Consider the following 19601-nt stretch of genomic DNA (forward strand, 5'->3'; position numbering starts at 1 on the left):
TTTAGTTTGGAGAGTCCCCAGAACTCTGGAACTTGGAGGGTTTTTTAAAATTGTTTCTTCCTATATGCATTATTATTTCTACCCTGCCCATCTGGTCGGGTTTCCCCAGCCACTCTGGGTGGCTTTCAACAGAACATTAAAAACAGAATAAAACATCAAACATTAAAAACTTACTGAAACAGGGCTGCCTTCAGATGTCTTCTAAAAGTCAGATAGTTGTTTATTTCCTTGACATCTGGTGGGAGGCGTTCCACAGGGCAGGTGCCACTACTGAGAAGGCCTTCTGCCTGGTTCCCTGCAACCTCCCTTCTCGCAGTGAAGGAACTGCCAGAAGGCCCTCGGAGCTGGACCTCAGTGTCTGGGCAGAATGATGGGGGTGGAGACACTCCTTCAGGTAGAGATACAGTAGAGGTTTGGGTGAGAGGTTGGCAAGGTGTGTAGGGGGGTATGTAGGGCTGGCGAGCAACTAGAGTAGGGCATGACAATAATCATTCATCTGATGAGGTGACCTCTCTAGTTCACCAAAGCTTTGTGACAATAAACCTGTTATAGCTTATTCCCATGTATGTCTGCTCAGAAGGTCCATTTAATTTGATGGGACTTGCTCCCAGGTAAGCCTTCATCAGCTATTCTAAACATCTTGCCTAGGTGTAAGTTCTGTTGACTCACTGGGGATTACCAGTACTTCTGAATGCACTGCAAGTCTTAAGGTGTCACGAGAGGTATATTAAGGGGCATTTTAAAAATAAAGGAATATATCCAATTCATTGTAGAACCACTGAAAAAATGGAATTATGCTCATTAATTTTAGTGCATCCACATTATGACAACCACTGAATTGAATTCAACATGTTTTTTTAAAAGATATATAAATTGCTTAGTTTCTTTTTCTTTATGATGCTAAGAGGTATATAAAGATATATAGGAAAATTACATCCAGCTAAGTAGACCCCACTAAAATTAATGGAGCAAAGTTAGATATGTCCATTAATTTAAATAAGTCTACTCTTAGTAGAAGTAATGTGAATGCAATATGTCCTAGTGAATAATTGTAATACATTTTAACTGCTTTTAATTCTGAATTTTAAATTGTTGGAACCTGCCTTGGTGCCTGCTGGTGAAGGGAGAGGGTAATACATTTAATACTAATACTAATGGTACAATTAATGGTATAATTAATAGCTACAACCCAATGAGTCTGCCCTCAGTAGGACTAATCTAGGTCCTATTAATTTCTGAGTTGTATAGGTGGCTCGTTATTTATAATGGCTTGCATTTAATGCTCGTCCTCCTCAGGGTAGACCCACTGAAACTAAGACCTAAGCTGCTACTAGCCCCTCAGCTTCAATGGGCCTACTCTATATAGCAGTGTTTTTCAACCTTTTTTGGGCAAAGGCACACTTGTTTCATGAAAAAAATCACGAGGCACACCACCATTAGAAAATGTTAAAAAAATTAACTCTGTGTGGCAAAGGTACAAGGACTTACTAGAAAGAAAGACACCTAGGTGGCTCTCACCCACAGAGATAATAACGATAAAAAAGATTTATACGGAAGATGAAAAATGGATAACATATCAAGACCTGTTAATTGAATCAGAAAAAGGATGGAAAATTAAACCCTATGATCAGGTGGCGGAAAGGTTGACAGGGTGGATCCAATACCACCAGGTGTATAATTTATTTAATGAGGATAAAAGAAAACATAATTTCGATAAGAAAAAGTCAAAATTCCAAGAAGAAATATTAGAAGGAAAGGAGAAATTACTATCTAAAATGTATAATTACCTATTAGAGTGGTTCACAAAAGATGAAGAAATTAAAGAAACAATGATAAAGTGGGCTATAGATATAGGCCATAATATTCAATTTGAAATGTGGGAGAAATTATGGTGTGAATACATAAAATTTACTGCTTGCATAACTTTGAAGGAGAACATCATGAAAATGATGTATCGCTGGTATCTCACACCGGTAAGACTAGCAAAAATGTATAGAAGTTACGACAAGAAATGCTGGAAATGTGAGATGAAGGACGGCGACTTCTACCACATGTGGTGGACATGCGATAAAATCAAGCAGTATTGGGAAGTAATTTATAATGAACTAAAGAAAATACTTAAATATACATTTATAAAAAAACCGGAAGCTTTTCTAATTGGCTTAGTTGGAAATGAGATAAAAAAGAAGGACCAAAGGTTTTTCCTTTATGCAACTACAGCAGCAAGGATACTTTTGGCGCAGTATTGGAAATCAAAAGACTTACCTTCGGTAGATGATTGGAAAACAAAGTTATGGGAATATTCAGAATTGGCCAAATTAACGGGGAGAGTAAGAGACCAAAGAGACCAAAGGTTTCAATCGGAGTGGGGTAAATTTTTAGATTATATGAAAGACTGTAAAAATTGGTAACACTTTCGGGTGCTGGCAGAATTCTTGCACTAGGATGACATGTTAAGACAAAGTGAGGAAAACAAGTTAGTAAAATGAACAGAAATAAGAAAAAGCGAGGAAGTAGTGAGAAGTTAGAAAACCAGAGAAAAGAAGGAGGGAAGTCAGAAAACTCGACGGAGTTTTATGTAATATTGTAAAATATTGTATGTTCAACTTGTCTGTATTTTATTTGCTGGAAAATAAAAAAATTCATGAAAAAAAAAAAATTAACTCTGTGCCTATATTGACTATATATAAAGTAATTCTCTTGAATTTTTCCCACGGCACACCAGGCAACATCTCACGGCACACTAGTGTGCCGCGGAACAGTGGTTGAAAAATACTGCTATATAGGACTAATTTAGGTCCCATTGATTTCTGAGTGGTGTGTACCTCTTTGTCTACTGTGGCTTGCATTTAATACTAGTCCTCCACAGACAGACCCTTTTAAATTAATTAAGGCCTAAGCTTGCCATAGCCCTTATTATCAGCGGGTCTACTCTTGAGTAGGGCTAACACCGGCACCAACCTCCCCTTCCCCTCCCGCCCAATTCGGCAGGCCAGCCTCCCCGGGGAACCTCCTCCTCCTCCTCTCCCTTGATTTATTTCTTCACATTCCCCTTAGCCGGGCGGAGTCTCTGCCCGCCGCGAATGGAGCTGGCTGGTGCTGGGCTGCTCGCCAGTGGCTCCGCGAGTCCTGCGAGTGGGAGAAGGGAACAGAAGAGGAGGCGGAGGAGGCGGCGGAGGCTCCTGCTCGGCCTTCACCATGTCGAGTCTCCACAAGAGCAGGTGGGGCGCCCGCGGGACTAATGGTGGCAATAGCGGCCGTTATTGTAGATCGGGGTGGCAGGACTTGCAGTAGCAAATGTGTGCTTGTTTGTTTCGTGTCTCTTCTTCCTTCCCCCTCCACCCCCGCCGCTTTCTCCCTTTTGAGGAAGGGTGTTTGCTTAGACTAGGAAACGTTTTCTCCTCCCCACTTTTTTTTTTGCATGCAAATTGCAAGGGGTGATCTTGATATATCAATTTGTGTTAATGAATTGAAGGCGAGAGGTTTGCAATGGGAAAATGTTTGTGTTTTCCTCTTTTGGGGGAGGGGAGGGGCTTGCCTTTAGAAAGCCAGTCCTCCTTCCCTTTTAAAGGAAATATATCTTTTAAAATAACAAATAATAATTCGGTTTTTGCAAGAAGTGTGTAACGGGTGAGTTTGATATTTATTGATATTTAATACGTATTAATGAACCGGGAAATGAGATTTGCAATGGGCAACTGTTTTGGGGTTCCCCACTTGGAGGCGGGGGATGTATGTGTGTGTGTTTGCTTTAGACAGTTTTCAGCACAGCACGATAAAAAAATTAAAGCATTCAGTTCATTTGTTTTCTCTTAGAGAAAAACCTATCCCCCCACCTTTTGGCATGCATTTTGTAAATGAGAACTTGTTACTGTATTTATAAAATAAATTGGGAAGGGAGACGTTTGTAATGGGCAGTGCAAACGTTAATGGCTTTCCCTCCTTTTTTGAAAGGGTACTGTTTGCTTAGAGCTACCCTACTGTTTTGGAAGAAGCCTCCCCATTTCTCTCTTACTTTGCATTTTATTACTTATCAAATCTTTATTTTTCAATCTTACGTTCTGCCCTTCACCCCAAAAGGAGCTCAGGGCTGCAATGGATAAGCTTTATTTATTGCTGTTTAGTAGATACTGATATTATTTATCGGATTTCAGAAGGTGAGGTTTGCAGTGGCAATTTTCTGCAAATGTTACTGCCTTTCCTTTTTGGTGTGTGCTTGCTTGCTTAGACAGAGCAATCCCCCACCCCTCAGAAAAAAACCCTCTTTTTTCTTTTCCCTTTGCATGTATTCTGTAAGTGTGATGTTTATTGATATTTAACCCCCCCCTTTCCTGTTTTGCAAGAAGTAGAAGGATGCCTTCTCGTCCAACATTTGAGGGGGTTTCTTTTCCTCTCTGCCTCTCATTTGCAACCTTCCCTCTTCCTCTCTCCCCTCCCCTCCCTGTTGGTTCTTCATCTTTTCCCTTACTTTTCAAAATGTAAAGTCACATTATTTCCCTTAGATAATTCTGGGCAGTGGTCACTGTAGTTTATCCTTCAGAGTGACAATTCTCAGCAACTCTTAACAAACCACAGTGCCTAGAATTATTTAAGAGGGGGAAATGTGCTTTGAAAGTATAGTGTGTACACAGCTAAAACCACATTTATAACCTTCCTTCAAGGAGCTTGTACTAGTATGTTATCTCCTTTTAATACACACAAATTCCCTGTGAGGTAGATTAGGCCTAGAGAAAGTTACAAGCTCAGGGTTGCTCAGCATGAACTTGATAGTTGGGTGGGGATTTGAACCCTGGTCTCCCTGGTCCAGTTCCAGCATGCTAGCCTATGATACTACCTTGCCTAAATTGATAGTTGCTACAGAAGATTAATCATCCTGGTAAACCCAGGTTGTCTTAATTGGAAACTGATTGATTCCAGCTCCATAGGGAGGCAATTCTCCCTCAACTTTTAAAAAATGGATTATAATTATTTCTAGTTCCACTGAACCCCATTTTTTCAGGGGAATGCCATAGCATATTGGTAGAGGACCTGCTTTGCATGCAAAATGTTCCATGTTCAGCCCCTGGCATCTCCAGCTAGGGCTGGAAATGTTCCTTGTCCAAAACCCATGAGAGTCACTACCACTCAGAGTTGTAGTTCCAAGGGACCACAGGATCATAATGTTCAACATCCTGCAATGCAAGAGACTTGCCCAACATGGGGCTTGAACCCACAACTCTGCAATTAAGGGTCTCATGCTCTACCAACTGAGTTACTTGGAGAGCCACTGCCAGACAGTTTTTGCAGTACTAAGCTAGATGAACCAGTGGTATGGCACAGTATAACTAGGCAGCTTCTTGGGTTTCTGTGCTTTATGTAGAACCACAGGGACTTGGAATCATTCTTAAATTTTAGTGGAAGGTGGTAGATCAGTGGTAGAGCATCTGCTTTGCATGCAGAAGTTCCCAGGTTCAATTCCCAGGTAGGGCTGGGAATATCCCTGCCTGAAACCCTGGAAAGCCACTGCTTATCAGTGTAAACAACAACGAGATAGATAGACCAGTTAAATGGTCAGACTCTGTAGTAAGATGTTCATGTTATGATGATTATAGTGCTTACTAACCTGTTGAATGATGTTATGATGATTATAGTGCTTACTAACCTGTTGAATGATGGTGTAAACAGAAGTCACTTGTCCATGGGTTTTAAATGTTGATGTGTTTGCTTCCAGCTATGAGTTTGGGGGGTTAAAATACCACCACATAACAATGCTACAGGAATATATTTTTTATGGTTATTTAAAAATGTGTTTTCTGAAGAGCTCCGTTATCTACAGTGTCAAGGAAGGAAACCACTGTGGCTTGAAAATCGCTTCTCCAGCATTTAGCAATCCATCTTCCTTCCAGGGTTTTTTTTTTTGGGGGGGGTCCATTTTCCCTCTGAATGCTCAAAAATGCAAAGTCAGTTGTTGATGAGGGCATGTTTGTATGCTTAGCCCCCACACTGCAGTGTCATGACATTGCATGACACACAAGGAAAGAACTTGTGTGTAAAGTGCCTTTCCTAAACAAATTTGACTAAGCCCCACACCCATGTGGGATGAAGAGGAGAGAGACAACTTCCAGGAGAGATAGAGTGAAGTTTTCAGGCAAACTTGACACCCACACCCACACACCCCAGTGCTTCTTACTTCAAAAAAAGGAATCTCGTCTTTTCAACTGATGAAATTCTCTTCACCAATTTGCATGAACTAGTTTGCTTGAATACCATCCAAGGGTGCCAGCTCCTTGCAGAATCTTAACAGTTTCTGCTAATTGCTAGGCATTGAATCTTCTACAAAAGTCAGGAATGTGGTAAAAAGAAGAAAGGCAAGGGGGAAAGCCCATTCTAGATCACAAATGTTTCTGAAAACCAATTGCTGGAAACCACAGTAGGGGTTCTCAAGTCCTGTTTGTGGGTCTCCCGCAGGCATGTGATTGGAGACTGGTTGGACACTGTGACAACAGGATGCTGGAGGAGAAGGGCCTGTCTGTTTTTTTTTTTCTAATGGTGGCCAGCAGTGGTGGCTAGAAGGTGTTGGGGCTGGTGGGATCACCAGTAGGTGGAGCCAGAGCCAGTGGCAGACAGAGCTGCTTCCTGATTGGTTGTAAGCAGGGTGGATTTAAATCACTAGTCAGTAAGGCTCAGGGTGGATTTAAATAAAAAAAATCCGATTTAAATCGGATTTTTTTTTTATTTAAATGGATTTTTTTTTATTAAATCCACCCTGAGCCTTACTGACTAGTGATTTAAATCAAATCCACCCTGGTTGTAAGTAAGAAGGCAGGCAGGTAGACTAATATGCAGTTCACATTAGTGAAATAAATATAACATGGGGGGGGGGAAACCTGGCTTACTAGTAGTAGATGTGAAAAGGATCTAGGGGTCTTAGTGGATCACAAGCCTAACATGTGTGATGCAGTAGCAAAAAAAAAAAAAAAAGTTAATGCGAGTCTAGGCTTTATAGTGTCCAGGTCAAGAAAAGTAATAGTACCACTTTATTCTGCCTTGGTCAGACCACTCCTGGAGTACTGTGTCCCACAGTTTAAGAAGGATATGGATAAGCTGGAACGTGTACAGAGGAGAGTGACCAACCTGATCACAGGTCTGGAAACCAAGGCTTTTAAGGAATGTTTGAAGGAGCTGGGTATATTTAGCCTGGAAAAGAGGAGACTGCTAGGCATGTTCAAATATCTAAAGGGCTGTCACAAATGGAGCAAGCATTTTTTCTTCTGCTCTGGAGGATAGGACCCAAACCAATGGCTTCAAGTTACAAGAGAATCCAACTAAACAAAAGGATGGTGAGAACTGTTTGACTGTGGAACAGACTCCCTCAGATGGAGGACTCTCCTTCCTTCCTTCCTTCCTTCCTTGGAGGTGGAACCTTCCCTCAGGAGGTTGTGGGCTCTCCTTCATTGGAAGTTTTAAAGCAGAGATTGGATAGCCATCTGTCATGGATGGTTTAGTTGCAATTCCTGCAGTGCAGGGTGTTGATCCTGATGACAGTCAGGATCCCTTTAAAAGAGGATTAGGGAAGCTCGTGGAGGAGTGGGCTATCAATGGCTGCTAGCCGCGATGACTATGCTCTGCTGCCATGGTTGGAGGCACAAGAGCTTTTGAATACCAGTTGCCAGAAAACAAAGGAAGAGGAGAGGGTTCTTGGACTCGAGTCCTGTTTGATGGTATATCCCAGGCATCTCCATAGCCACTGTGAAAACTGCTTGCTGGACTAGCTGGGCTACTGGCCTGATCCATCAGAACTCTTCTTTTGTTCTTTTTAAGAAACTTCAGTAGTTTGGGAAGGTGCAGCCATTGTTGGGGCAGCTGGCTGCTTCCTTCCCCCCACCCCATAGTCTCATGGCTTTGTTTTGCTCAGATAAAAGCCCTTATCTGAATGGCACATTTCTCTGACTGTTTACAATGGGCTTGGCTAGATTGTAGGTGCCCTTGATGCAAATATTAATAGTAATATTGAACACCATTCAAGCCTGGGCATTATCTTAGTAAGATTTGGGCCTGGTGGAATTAAAAAACAAAAAACCTAATGTACCCAATGTCTAAATCATATAAGAGCTGGATAATAACAAGGTAGCAACCTGGAATGCAGTTGCGTTGTTGGGTTAACACGCTTCCTTCTGATGATTGTTGCATTTATCACCTGCATGTGTTACCTTCTCCTCTTCCTTTAGGATTGCAGAATTTCAAGACATCCTTAGTGAGGCCAACATCACGCTAGAGAAGCTACGTGAACTTTGCTTCAGCGGTAAGTGACTTTGGCAAATTCTCCCTCATAATAGACACCTGCACAGGCCTAGTTTCAAGGGCTCAAGCTAAGACGGTGATCAGAGCTTCCCAGGAGGGATGAGCTTCAACTGATGGAGCCTAGCAAAAAATAATGCTTTGATCAGGGGTGAAAGCAGCATTCTTCAGGAACCAAAAACCAAAAACAACCCGTTTCTGGATTTGGAGATAACCGTTGCTGTTTTTCAACAGGCGTGCCTTGTGGTTGTAAATACGGATGTAACTAGAACAGCATCGTGATGTGTAGAAGGTTATCTGAATCTGCTGGCATAGCAAAGTGTTTCTCTCCTGAAAATACTGCTTCTCCTCCACTATCAGTCTTTCCCTTCAATGCACAGTCACAGTTAAACTGTGAAACTCACTCCTGCAAGTGGCAGCTCAGTGCAGAGCATCTGCTTTGCATCCCCCATGGCATCCCAAGGTAGGGCTGGGAATGTCCCCCTTCCTGAAACCTGGAGAGCCACTTTCTGTCAGTGTCAACTGTGCTGAGCTAGATGGGCCAAGGGTCTGAGTCAGTGTAAGTCAGCATGTCACTGTCAGCCAGTGTAAACAGGCGGCTTACTATGGTATGAGCCAGCTTCCTATCCTGAATTTTTTTTAAAAAAGCACAACTGGGCATTACCAAGGGCTAGAACAAGCAGGAGATCTACTCTCAGAGGGCTGTAAGTGGGTCCCTTAGCCATCAGGGCATTAAGTGGCTGTAAGTGGTTCCCTTCACCCATAGAGTTTTTGTTCTTTTCCTACGTACCTCTAATTCCCATCTTAAATACATCACAATCTGTTCCCAGGGATTTTGCCTTCAGTAATTTGCATTATGAATAATACATTTTTGCAAAGAGAATCACAGGCTGCCTCTGTACTTGGATTGCCTTGTTTTAAAACACTGTGCAAATGGTCAGTATTCACATACAGTCTTGTGTCATTTCGTATTCTCCCCTCCAATGAGTTAAAGGAATGCTAAATGTTCTAGATAAAGGTTCCACAATCTACTTCTGGCTGCTGTTTCAAACAACCAAAGGCCAACCTGGCTGTCACTGAGTTACTATTTCTATAAATATTTAAACATAGTAACTCTTGGAAACTTAAAAAGTGCTTGTGCAACTGAATTTTTAAAAATCTTTTTACGCTGTTAGATGTGTAAATGTTGCTCGTCTTGATATTTGTGTGCTTAAAAAAGAACTTAAGAACAGAAGAAGAGCCTGCCAAATCAGGCCAATGGCACGTCTAATGCAGCATCCTGTTCTCACAGCGGTCTCATGGCTAGTTTATTAGATTTGGCATGGGGCAACCCAGATTCTGTCTTTCTGTCTGTCTCTGACTCTCTTTTTCTCTGGCTTGCCTACCTCTCAGCATTGTTAGGATGGAACAGAGAAATGTGCTAAAGATCCAGTGTGATACTGTGATTACAGTGTTTGTCTGGGACCTGGGAGGCCAAGGTTCCAATTGGTGTGATAAAATGGGAAGGAGAACCATGTACAGTATATTCTGGCGTATAAGACTACTTTTTAATCCAGGAAAATCATCTCAAAAGTTGGGGGTCGAAAATCTGTGGTCGAGTATATCTCAAACTCTATATTTTAACTGGAAAAGTTGGGGGTCGTCTTATACGCCCAGTCGTCTTATACGCCGGTATATACGGTATGTCTCCTTGAACTCCATGGAGAAAAAGTGGGATGTAAGCATAAAAATTAGACTAAGGTCCAGTTAAAAAATAACAGATAGAGAATACTGGAGGGAATAGAAAACACCCACACACACACACACACTTGGTGAAGGAGGAGCTGCTGGATGCCTCCTTCCTTTAGTTGTTTATTTCCCTTTTTCTGTTTCTCTATTTATTACTTCTTTGTCTGTTCATGGAGTATACGGCTATGCTGCCTGTGGTCTGCCCCCACTGTCCGAAGGCAGGATGCCTCCGAATAGCAGTTGCTGGGAATCACAAGTGGGGGGAGTTTCTGCTGTTCTCAGCTTTTGCTTGCAGGCTTTCACATTAGGGCATCTGGCTGGCCACTGCGAGAACAGGATGGACCTTTGACCTGGCCCAGCAGCCAGGCTCTTCTTAGATTCTTATCTTCCAAGTGTAGCATTTCCCCTCTGAACTGAGAGAAGGGAAATTTAGGCATGATGACGAAAGTCATGCCCTTGGTGGAGAAAGACAGCTATGCTTAATTGCAGTGGTCCTGTTTTTGCTTGTTTCACAGGGATTCCCTTTGAAGGTGGCTTGCGCTGCCTGTGCTGGAAGGTAGGATTTTTTTTGACGAGGAGCCTGAGTCTTCTCTTGGTGTTTTGTACAGGCTTAAGAGGTTGGGGTGATGTTTTCAAATCATACTGTATCCACTTAGGCAGAACTCCTGAGTGCTTTACAAACACAGAGCCTTCTTGGTTATGGTTCCCCATTTGTGGAATGCCCTCCCTGGTGGGATCTGTCTCCCTTGTTATTAACTTTCAGGAGGAATTTAGAAAAGCATTCCTGTTCAGCTAGGGATTTGATAGCTGAAAGTGGCTGTTCCCAGAAACCTTGAAATTATTAACAATGTTAATAAGGTGGGATATGAACTTAATAAATGAATAAATAATAGGTTGATCCTTGCAGCAAATTCCCATTTGACAGATGGGAGAATTGTGATTATGTGAGAACACTTTTACCCCAAGGGTATATTGAGCTGGATTCCTTTAAGATTCTTGTGCTCTAGAAAAACAGGTAGCCATAAACATTTAGCTAAATAACTGCTGCTCAATAATATAAGGCCCTTTTAGTCATCCTGCTCTCTTTGTACAGATCCTATTGAACTACCTTCCTGTGGAGAAAACCTTATGGAGCTCCGTTTTGCAGAAGCAGAGGTAAATTAATCTTTTCTGGTTACAGGTAGGTAGCCGTGTTGGTCTGCCATAGTCAAAACAAAATAAAAAATAAAAAAATTCCTTCCAGTAGCACCTTAGAGACCAACTAAGTTTGTTCTGGTATGAGCTTTCGTGTGCATGCACACTTCTTCAGATACTTCATCTCCCTGTTTATGGAGTTTATGTCACTACTATTTTTTAAGATCAGTCTCTCTTGACTTCACAATAGCAGCCAATGCTGCAGTGTCTGATTCTATAAGTATTAATTAAAATACCCTTGTACTTGCTTCTCTATTGGAATGTCCACTGTGGAAATTTCATACTGCTGATTGTTAGGACTGAGGGCCATACTTCTTTCTTTCTTTCTTTTTTAGTTGCTGATAATAGCAACAGATCAGCAATGAAAAAGCCTTTTAAAAACTAAGCAAAAAATTACCTGAATTAAACTAAATTCACTGTGAATTGATCTTCCCATTAAAGCTTCCAACTCTATTTTTTTAAAAACAAACAAACCACAAAACAAAACTTAAACTAGATGCTCCAGTCAGATTAGAATAATGACATTTGGATAGCAAGAGAAAACGTAAGAATAAAGCTTGGCACTTTCTATGTTTATTTAAAGCAGATCTAAGAATACTGAATACAGTACCAGAAGAGCCCACAATCAATTTTGCATCATTGATGCAACTTTCTCTTTCCCCCCTCTTTCATTGTAGAGCAGGGGTTGGGCATCCTATCATGGGCCTTCTGGGGTAATCTGGGGCTGCACACTGACTGTGGGTGGTGCCAGTGGGTATTTGGGTTTAAAACTGGTTCCTAACATATAATTCTTTCCCCCTCCCTGTTGAAGAGAATTGTATACCCAGTTTTTGAAGGAAATGATTATACAGCCTGGAATAGCCAAAGCCAACCTCGGAGTCTCTAGAGAAGATGTGACTATGGAGGATCACGTAAGTGCAGCATCAACAGTAAGGCTAAACCATGGTCAGAGGCAGCATGCCTCTGAATAATGCCCGTTGCTGGGAACTGTAGGTGGGAAGATTGCGCTTGTGCTCGAGTGCTGCTTACGGGCTTCCCAGAGCGACTGTGAGAACAGGATGCTGAGCTAGCTGGGCCTGTAGTCTCATCCTGCAAGGCTCTCCTTAAGCTCTTAGAAGCCCTGCTTTAGTGTTTGAAGGCCTTTCTTACTCTCAGCCTGGCTTCTTCTCTCAAACTCTTCCATAAAGCCACTGAATCCGAACCCTGATAGCAGGTGGAACACTTACTTCAAGGACAACGAAGTGCTGCTGCAGATAGACAAGGATGTCAGGTATGTGAAGACGTGAGTGTAGGGGGTGTGGGAAGGCCTAAATCCCACCGCCACAGCTTCATCTGCTTTGGGACGGCTCCCTTTTCGCCATGGTGCTTTGCTTGTCCTTTTTACAAGCCCAGCGAATAATTATTTCACCCAGGAGGCTGTATCCTGACATGGCATTCTTCCAGAGCATGACCGAATACCCCTGCCTGTTGATCCTGGACCCCCTGAATGAGTTTGAGACCCTCCGGAAGCGAGTGGAGCAGACAACTCTCAAGTCACAGACAGTGGCACGGAACCGGAGTGGCGTCACAAACGTAAGGGAAAGAGAGCTATGTATTTTCGTTATTGTTGGACTACAGCCCCCATCATCCATAGCCAGCTTGGCCAGCATTCAGGAATGATGGGAGTTGTAGTCCAACATATGGAGACCCAGGGTTAAAAAACACTGAAATAGAAAATGCCTTCAAATAGAGGTCTGTCCTCTCTAAAGTAGGGATATGTGGCTACCAGACTAGCTTTCCAGCTAGTTTTGAGGCCTAATTCAAAATGATGGTCTTGACTTTAAAAGCCTGAAGCAGAGAAAGGCCAAGATATCTCAAGTCCCATCTTCTCCTGTATGAACATGAACTTCCTCCAACATCTGAGGTGTTTGTGTGTACAATTGAAATTTTAACAATATGAAATAGCAAGAGAGACAATATTTTGTACTTTGTCGAAACAAAGTAAATATATATACAGTAAAAGAAATGAAACAGGGAAGATATGAATAATCACTCATGTTCCAATTCTTGGAAGGACAAGGTTATGAATATAGAGGCATATAGAATATGTTGCTTGATGATATTTGGTTTTAGGAGTGTGGTGATTTTGTTATAAGCATCTTGTGTGCTATTTCAAAAGATGGGGAAAGGTGGGATTTAAGTGACAGAAATAATGGAGATTCCATTTGCTCCAGACCTGGTTTTGTATGTTGTTCTCCTTCCTTTGATTTCTTAGGTAAGTTCTCCTCTGAAAACGCTGGCCTCTAACTCGCTGAACGAGTATGAGGTTCTGCCCAATGGCTGTGAGGCTCACTGGGAGGTTGTAGAACGAATCCTCTTCATCTATGCTAAGCTGAATCCGGGGATAGCCTACGTCCAAGGGATGAATGAAATTGTAGGACCTCTTTACTACACGTTTGCTACAGACCCCAACAGCGAATGGAAAAGTAAGAAGAGCACATGACCTTCTTGAACGTACTGTCCAGTTCTCAAATACTGTAATGCTGAATGTTCAATAAACCCTGGTTTGTTTCTCTATGGGTCAACTTGTGGCTTGTTGAACAAACCATAGCTTTGGGTTGACTTGACTCTGTAATACTGCCTTGTAACTTGCTGAGATCCAAGAAACGTGCAAACCAGGTCACTCAACTGGCTTGTGGTCTTGATAACAAAGCTGATGGTATCTTCCTTATCCCCCCCCCCCCTATAGAACACGCAGAAGCGGATACTTTCTTTTGTTTCACTAACCTCATGTCTGAGATCAGGGATAACTTCATCAAGAGTCTGGATGACTCTCAGTGTGGCATCACCTACAAAATGGAGAAGGTGTACTCCACCTTGAAAGAGAAAGATGTGGAGCTCTACATGAAACTGGTAAGGAATATTGTTCCACAGTGGCTTTCAAACAGTCCTAGGAAGCCTTGGTATGTGTGTATGGGAAGCATCCTTAATGAAGTGATCATATATTGTGGCATTAAGTGGTATATCTTCCTATATACATAAAAGAACCAACTGCTCTCTGAAGCACCTGCCCCTTTAAAACTGTCAGGGGATGGACACGAGAGGGTAGATGAGCTGTAACGAAAGAGGGAATTGGTGAGCAGGGGCAGCAGAATTTTGAAACAGAAACACTTAATATAAACTAGGGTTCAAATCTACTTGGCTGTGAAACTCACTGGGGACCTTGGACCGGTCAGTACCTCTCAGCCTAACCAACCTCGCAGGGTTGTTGTGGAGATTAAATGAGGAGAGGGAGAACCATGTACCCCATCTTGGAACTCCTTGGAGGAAAAGGTGGTATATAAGTGAAATAAGTCATTTGAATGAACCCAATGGTTACTTGTTCCTTTGCAAAGAGTAGCTCTGGTGATCTGTAGCAATTTTTATTGTTCTCAAAAGACTTGGAAGGGGGAAGGAAACTTCTTGAATCAAAAATACTCCAGAGAGGTGTAGAGACTAAACAAAACTTAAATGTCTGCTTAACGGTAACTCAAACTTGCAGAGAATTTAACTGCCTTGTAGGTTTGGTTAAGGAAATGAAAAGAGGACCAGCAAGAGCTTTTTAGTAGGCTCACTTCTGCTCCCCAAAATGTCCCTATTTAACTCAGCTCTCAATTCAGAGATTGGAATCTCTGTGGTTAAGAGGAAGAACCATAGCTCTGATCCCTCCGCTTGCTTGTGGGCCACAGCTCAGTGGCAGAGCATCTGCCTTGCATGCAAGAGGTCTGAGGTTCAATCCCCAGCATCTCCAGGCAGGGCTGGGAAAGACTCCCTGACTGAAGTCCTGGAGAGCCACTGCTAGTCAATGTAGACAGTACTCAGCTAGATGGACCCAATGCTCTGACTACATGCTCTGATACAAAGGAAGCTTCTTAAGTTCCCTCTCACCCAGATATCAAGGGAACTGGAGCACAAACACTTGTAAAGAAGTGGTCTGAAACAAATGCTTTTGTCTCTCCACCACCAGCAAGAGCAGAACATCAAGCCCCAGTTTTTCACCTTCCGCTGGCTAACACTGCTGCTGTCCCAGGAGTTTCTGTTGCCAGACGTCATCCGCATCTGGGATTCTCTCTTTGCTGACGACAACCGTTTTGACTTCCTGCTGCTAGTCTGCTGCGCCATGTTGATGTGAGTTCCAGCACAACTGTTGGCAATGCCCCGCATGGATCGCCATTCTAGCATGGTGATGGCTGTGGCAAACTTCTCTTTTTTCAAAGGAACAGGGCAACTCGTATAGGAGGTCAGGTCTGTCTGTGGCCATTATGCAGTATAGCTGTAAAGAGTCTGTGTCCAGAGGTAGCCTAACTCTGGAATATGTGTCCAGAGGTAGCCTCTCCTCTGGAGAGAAATAAAGGATGCATGAATGGCTGTCACCTTCATTGTCTGCTTGTGAGTTTGTAGATCAGGGTAGGAAACAGTGTTGTATCAAAAATGTATGAATGTCCTCTATCAGTGCAAGGATTTCTACTTGCACAATAGAATGTTTTCTCCTTTTTCTTCCCCCATGTGCTGCCTAAATCTGGGGGTTTCTATTGTGCAAGCAGAAATCCTTGTACAGATGGAACAAGTGAATTAAATACCATCCTGGCCTTTCTCTCCAACCCCCATGGGCCAACTTTGACAGATGGGTTGCCAGTGTCCACCTGTTGATCACTGGAAGACAGGTGACAAATGGGAAAAGGCTTGCTGGGTCCCTTTGAAAACTGCCTGACACAGCTGCTGAGCTGATGAATTCTGAGAGCTCAATTTAAAAGAGAGGTGGCTGTTGGTGCCGATCAGTTGATGGGCGCTGAGAGCCAGTCCTTTCATGAGCTATTCATATTCAAAACCATTTGCAAATGGCCTTCAGAGTGATGGCTTTCAGAGATGTCCATCAACTGGTTGGCACTGAGAGAGCCCTGTTAACTCCACCAGGGAGCTGCTAATAGGAAGCTTCCTAGTACAGCTGATCCCAGTTGAATGTAGAATCAGGTTTGGGGAAGAGAGGCCTCAATATGCTACAGGCAGAGTGACAAGGGCTGTGCCACTTGGAACTGTGGTTCCCAAACTCTTCTTGTCCATAGACCACTTGAAAATCACCGAGGGTCTTGGCAGACCACAATTATTTTTTTGCCTGCTGTAGCAATTGTATTGTGCCCTTGCTAGGTGCAGAATGATTTTTAGTTGTATTTTTATTGCTTCTTTTATTTCTTACATAGGCCCCAGCTGCACTATGCATTTAAAGCAGTTATTGTACCACTTTATAAACAGTCGTGGCTCTACCCCTCCCATAGAATTCTGGGAGCTGTAGTTTGTTGAGGGTTGTTAGGGATCCTGTTAACATCTCAACGCATCCTGTTAACAAAGCAAGAGTGCTTTGATCATTTCTTTCTCCCCCTGTCTTCCAGGCTCATTCGGGACCAATTACTAGAAGGAGATTTTACTCTGAATATGCGACTTTTGCAGGTAAAATGCAATAGGGGAAGTTCTTCAGTTGTCCTGCCTCTGTTCACCACCCTGCCCACCTCCACGCTTTGATTAGTAAACTAAGGTGGGCAACCACTAGAGAGAACATAAAAGGAGGCCCATCTGGCCCAACATCCTGTTCTCACAGTGGGCAACCAGATGTCCTAATGGGAAACCCGCAAGCAGGTCCTGAGTGCAACAGCAACACTCTATCCACCTGCAGTTCCCAGTGACAAATATTCAGGGGTGTAGTACAGATGAGAACTCAGTTGGATACAACTCGTATGTATGTACGTATGTATGTACAGGCAATGACTATTCTGCGTGCATCAACCGCAACCTGGAAGTGGACTGAAAAGGGGCACATGGGCACAAAAGGGGAGAGTGGGCTTATGCAGAGTGGGGTTTACAAACATAATCCTCACGCAAATTGGTTGTTGCTTGTATGTACTACACCCATAAGGTTTCTCAGCCATTTACAAAACATAATCGGTTTTGGAGATACTCAATAAGCTAAGATCTATAAATTAAAATCTAACACTTGCTGGAGATGTAATACGGCAGAAGGAATGATGTACCATGTATGGTGGGAATGTAAAAAATAATAATAATTCTGGTGTATTGTACATGACAAATTGAAAAAGATGTTTAAAATATCGAGAGAGAGAAACAGAAGTGTTCCTATTAGGTATCTTATCAATAGACATCCCTAAGGATAAGAAAAAAGTGTTTTTATTTGCCACAGCTGCTGCCAGAATATTAATAGCCAAAAATTGGAAAGGGGAAACAGTCCCATCAAAAGCTGATTGGCAAAATAAGCTATGTGGATTATATAGCGGCTGTCATTTTGGCCAATTATATCAGACATCAAATCAGAAACTTAGGAAAGAATGGGAAAGTGTGGAAGAATATATGATAAAACATTGTTCCAAAATAAAACGATTGATATGCATTGATTAAATTTTGCAAGCTAAAATATGGATAGATAAGTTATTTACTTTATGGGGGGAAACAAAAACAATATTCACAACACAATAGAAAAAGAAATGTAAGTAGAAGAAGCTGCAGCGTGCTGGTGGGAAGTCACAGGGATAGGAAAAGATACGATATTGAAAATGGTTATAACTTGAATATATTGTAAAGATTGTTAGAAGTGTGCAATTGTATAATGAATGAAAACTAAATGAAAAGCAATTTGGGGAAAAAGAAAGAATTGCAACATGGCACCACAGTTAAAGTGCAGGAAAAAACCAGTTCCGTTAAATACATTCAAATATAAATGACCATGATTAAAATGTGCAATGAAACACTTCCTGTTAAGGCAGTTAATACAAGAGGCCAAGGGATCAAAGGAATGCCTGTGTAAACAGGCGTGTCTTCAAAAGCCAATGGAACACGGATACTGATGGCGCCTCCCATGTTTTGGCAGCGACATCAAGTTGTTGTGCTTTATTGTTACTTTATTACCTGCCCTTCATCCTGAGGTCCCAGGGCAGTTTACAGTGATTTAAAATACAACATAAAAAACCTTAAAGGTAAAGGGACCCCTGACCATACGAGGTCCAGTCACATACGACTCTGGGGTTGCGGCGCTCATCTCGCTTTACTGGCCAAGGGAGCCGGCGTACAGCTTCCGGGTCATGTGGCCAGCATGACTAAGCCGCTTCTGGCAAACCAGAGCAGCACACAGAAACGCCTTTTACCTTCCCACCAGAACGGTACCTATTTATCTACTTGCATTTTGACGTGCTTTCGAACTGCTAGGTTGGCAGGAGCAGGGACTGAGCAACGGGAGCTCACCCCATCACAGGGATTCGAACCGCCGACCTTCTGATCGGCAAGCCCTAGGCTCTGTGGTTTAACCCACAGTGCCACCCATGTCCCTTATTAAAAAAACTTAGAAAGGCTTAAAATGACTAAATATGCAGTTACCCCACAAAATTGTTTTTTCAGGCAGCAGATTTTTGGGGAGTGATAAGATGTTCATCCTTCTTTAAAAAACGATACCCACCATGAAAGGGATGTTGGTTTTACTCCTGCTGAGCCTCTGCCCTCAGTCACGTGGGTGATCCCAGCCAGTGGAATGTCCAGTCTCCCTCACTCTACAACAGATCCCAACCCCACCCCAATTCAGGTTATTTTTTCACCCATCCTTTTTTTAATTTTACTGATATATTAACCAAAAGAAAAGAAACAAAAACAAAGAATAAAAAATTTAAACCACCGAGCGTCACATCCTGGAAGGACCAAAGATACAAAGGCACAGCTCCAAGGGGATAATAAAGTATTAACTCATAACAGAGATTCCCTTTACAGATAATTAAGATAAATAATAATAGAAGTATTATGTGAGTTCCATCAATGCTGAGAATAATGGTTCTTTATGGTCTTTAATGAGCAAAGCATTTGCATACAGTGATGGCACTGAGTCACCATGTGCCTCCAGTTTTTGTCTAAGAAATAAAATATTTGGGGTGAGGAATGGTCATTCGAGCTCTGCCCTTTAGATTTTTGCTCTTTCTTTTCATGCAGGATTACCCCATCTCTGATGTTCACCTGATCTTGAAGAAGGCAAAAGATCTTCAAGACTCCAAATAGCCCTGGATCATAGAGAGAGAGAGTCTCTGCAGGTACCTGGAGGTGGAGTCTGCTGCTGAAAGCTCCTGCTTCAGCCTCTTATCAGGGGCCTGACTCTTGTGTCCTGGCTCTCTGCCCCAGGAGAGGCTTCTCCCGCTCTATTAATTCCCAAGAGAGTGACTTTCAGTTTTGCTGGGCTCTGCACTCTTAACATTTCTTGAATCTCACCTGCTGAAATGATTCCGCAACAAGTGACCTATTCCCTTTTGAATTTTGTATTTCTCTCTTAAATGACTCAAGACAGGGAGATGGGAGCATCTGTTTCCCTGTCATTATGGAATGAAGAATATCAAGGGGCATTA

General features: G+C 42.4%; 1 protein-coding gene across 1 annotated transcript; it reads left to right on the forward strand.

The window, feature by feature from the left end:
- Positions 1–3038: 3038 nt before the first annotated feature.
- TBC1D13 (TBC1 domain family member 13) lies at positions 3039–19601 on the forward strand. Its single transcript, XM_033137646.1, has 12 exons — positions 3039–3221; positions 8208–8281; positions 10521–10561; positions 11099–11160; positions 12011–12110; positions 12387–12469; positions 12612–12771; positions 13454–13664; positions 13928–14091; positions 15185–15345; positions 16605–16662; positions 19195–19601. Exons 1-12 carry the CDS (start codon positions 3199–3201, stop codon positions 19258–19260), a joined length of 1203 nt encoding a protein of 400 aa, XP_032993537.1. The 5' UTR covers positions 3039–3198; the 3' UTR covers positions 19261–19601.

Source organism: Lacerta agilis, chromosome Z (assembly GCF_009819535.1).
Source record: "Lacerta agilis isolate rLacAgi1 chromosome Z, rLacAgi1.pri, whole genome shotgun sequence".
Classification (NCBI taxonomy): Eukaryota; Metazoa; Chordata; class Lepidosauria; order Squamata; family Lacertidae; genus Lacerta; species Lacerta agilis.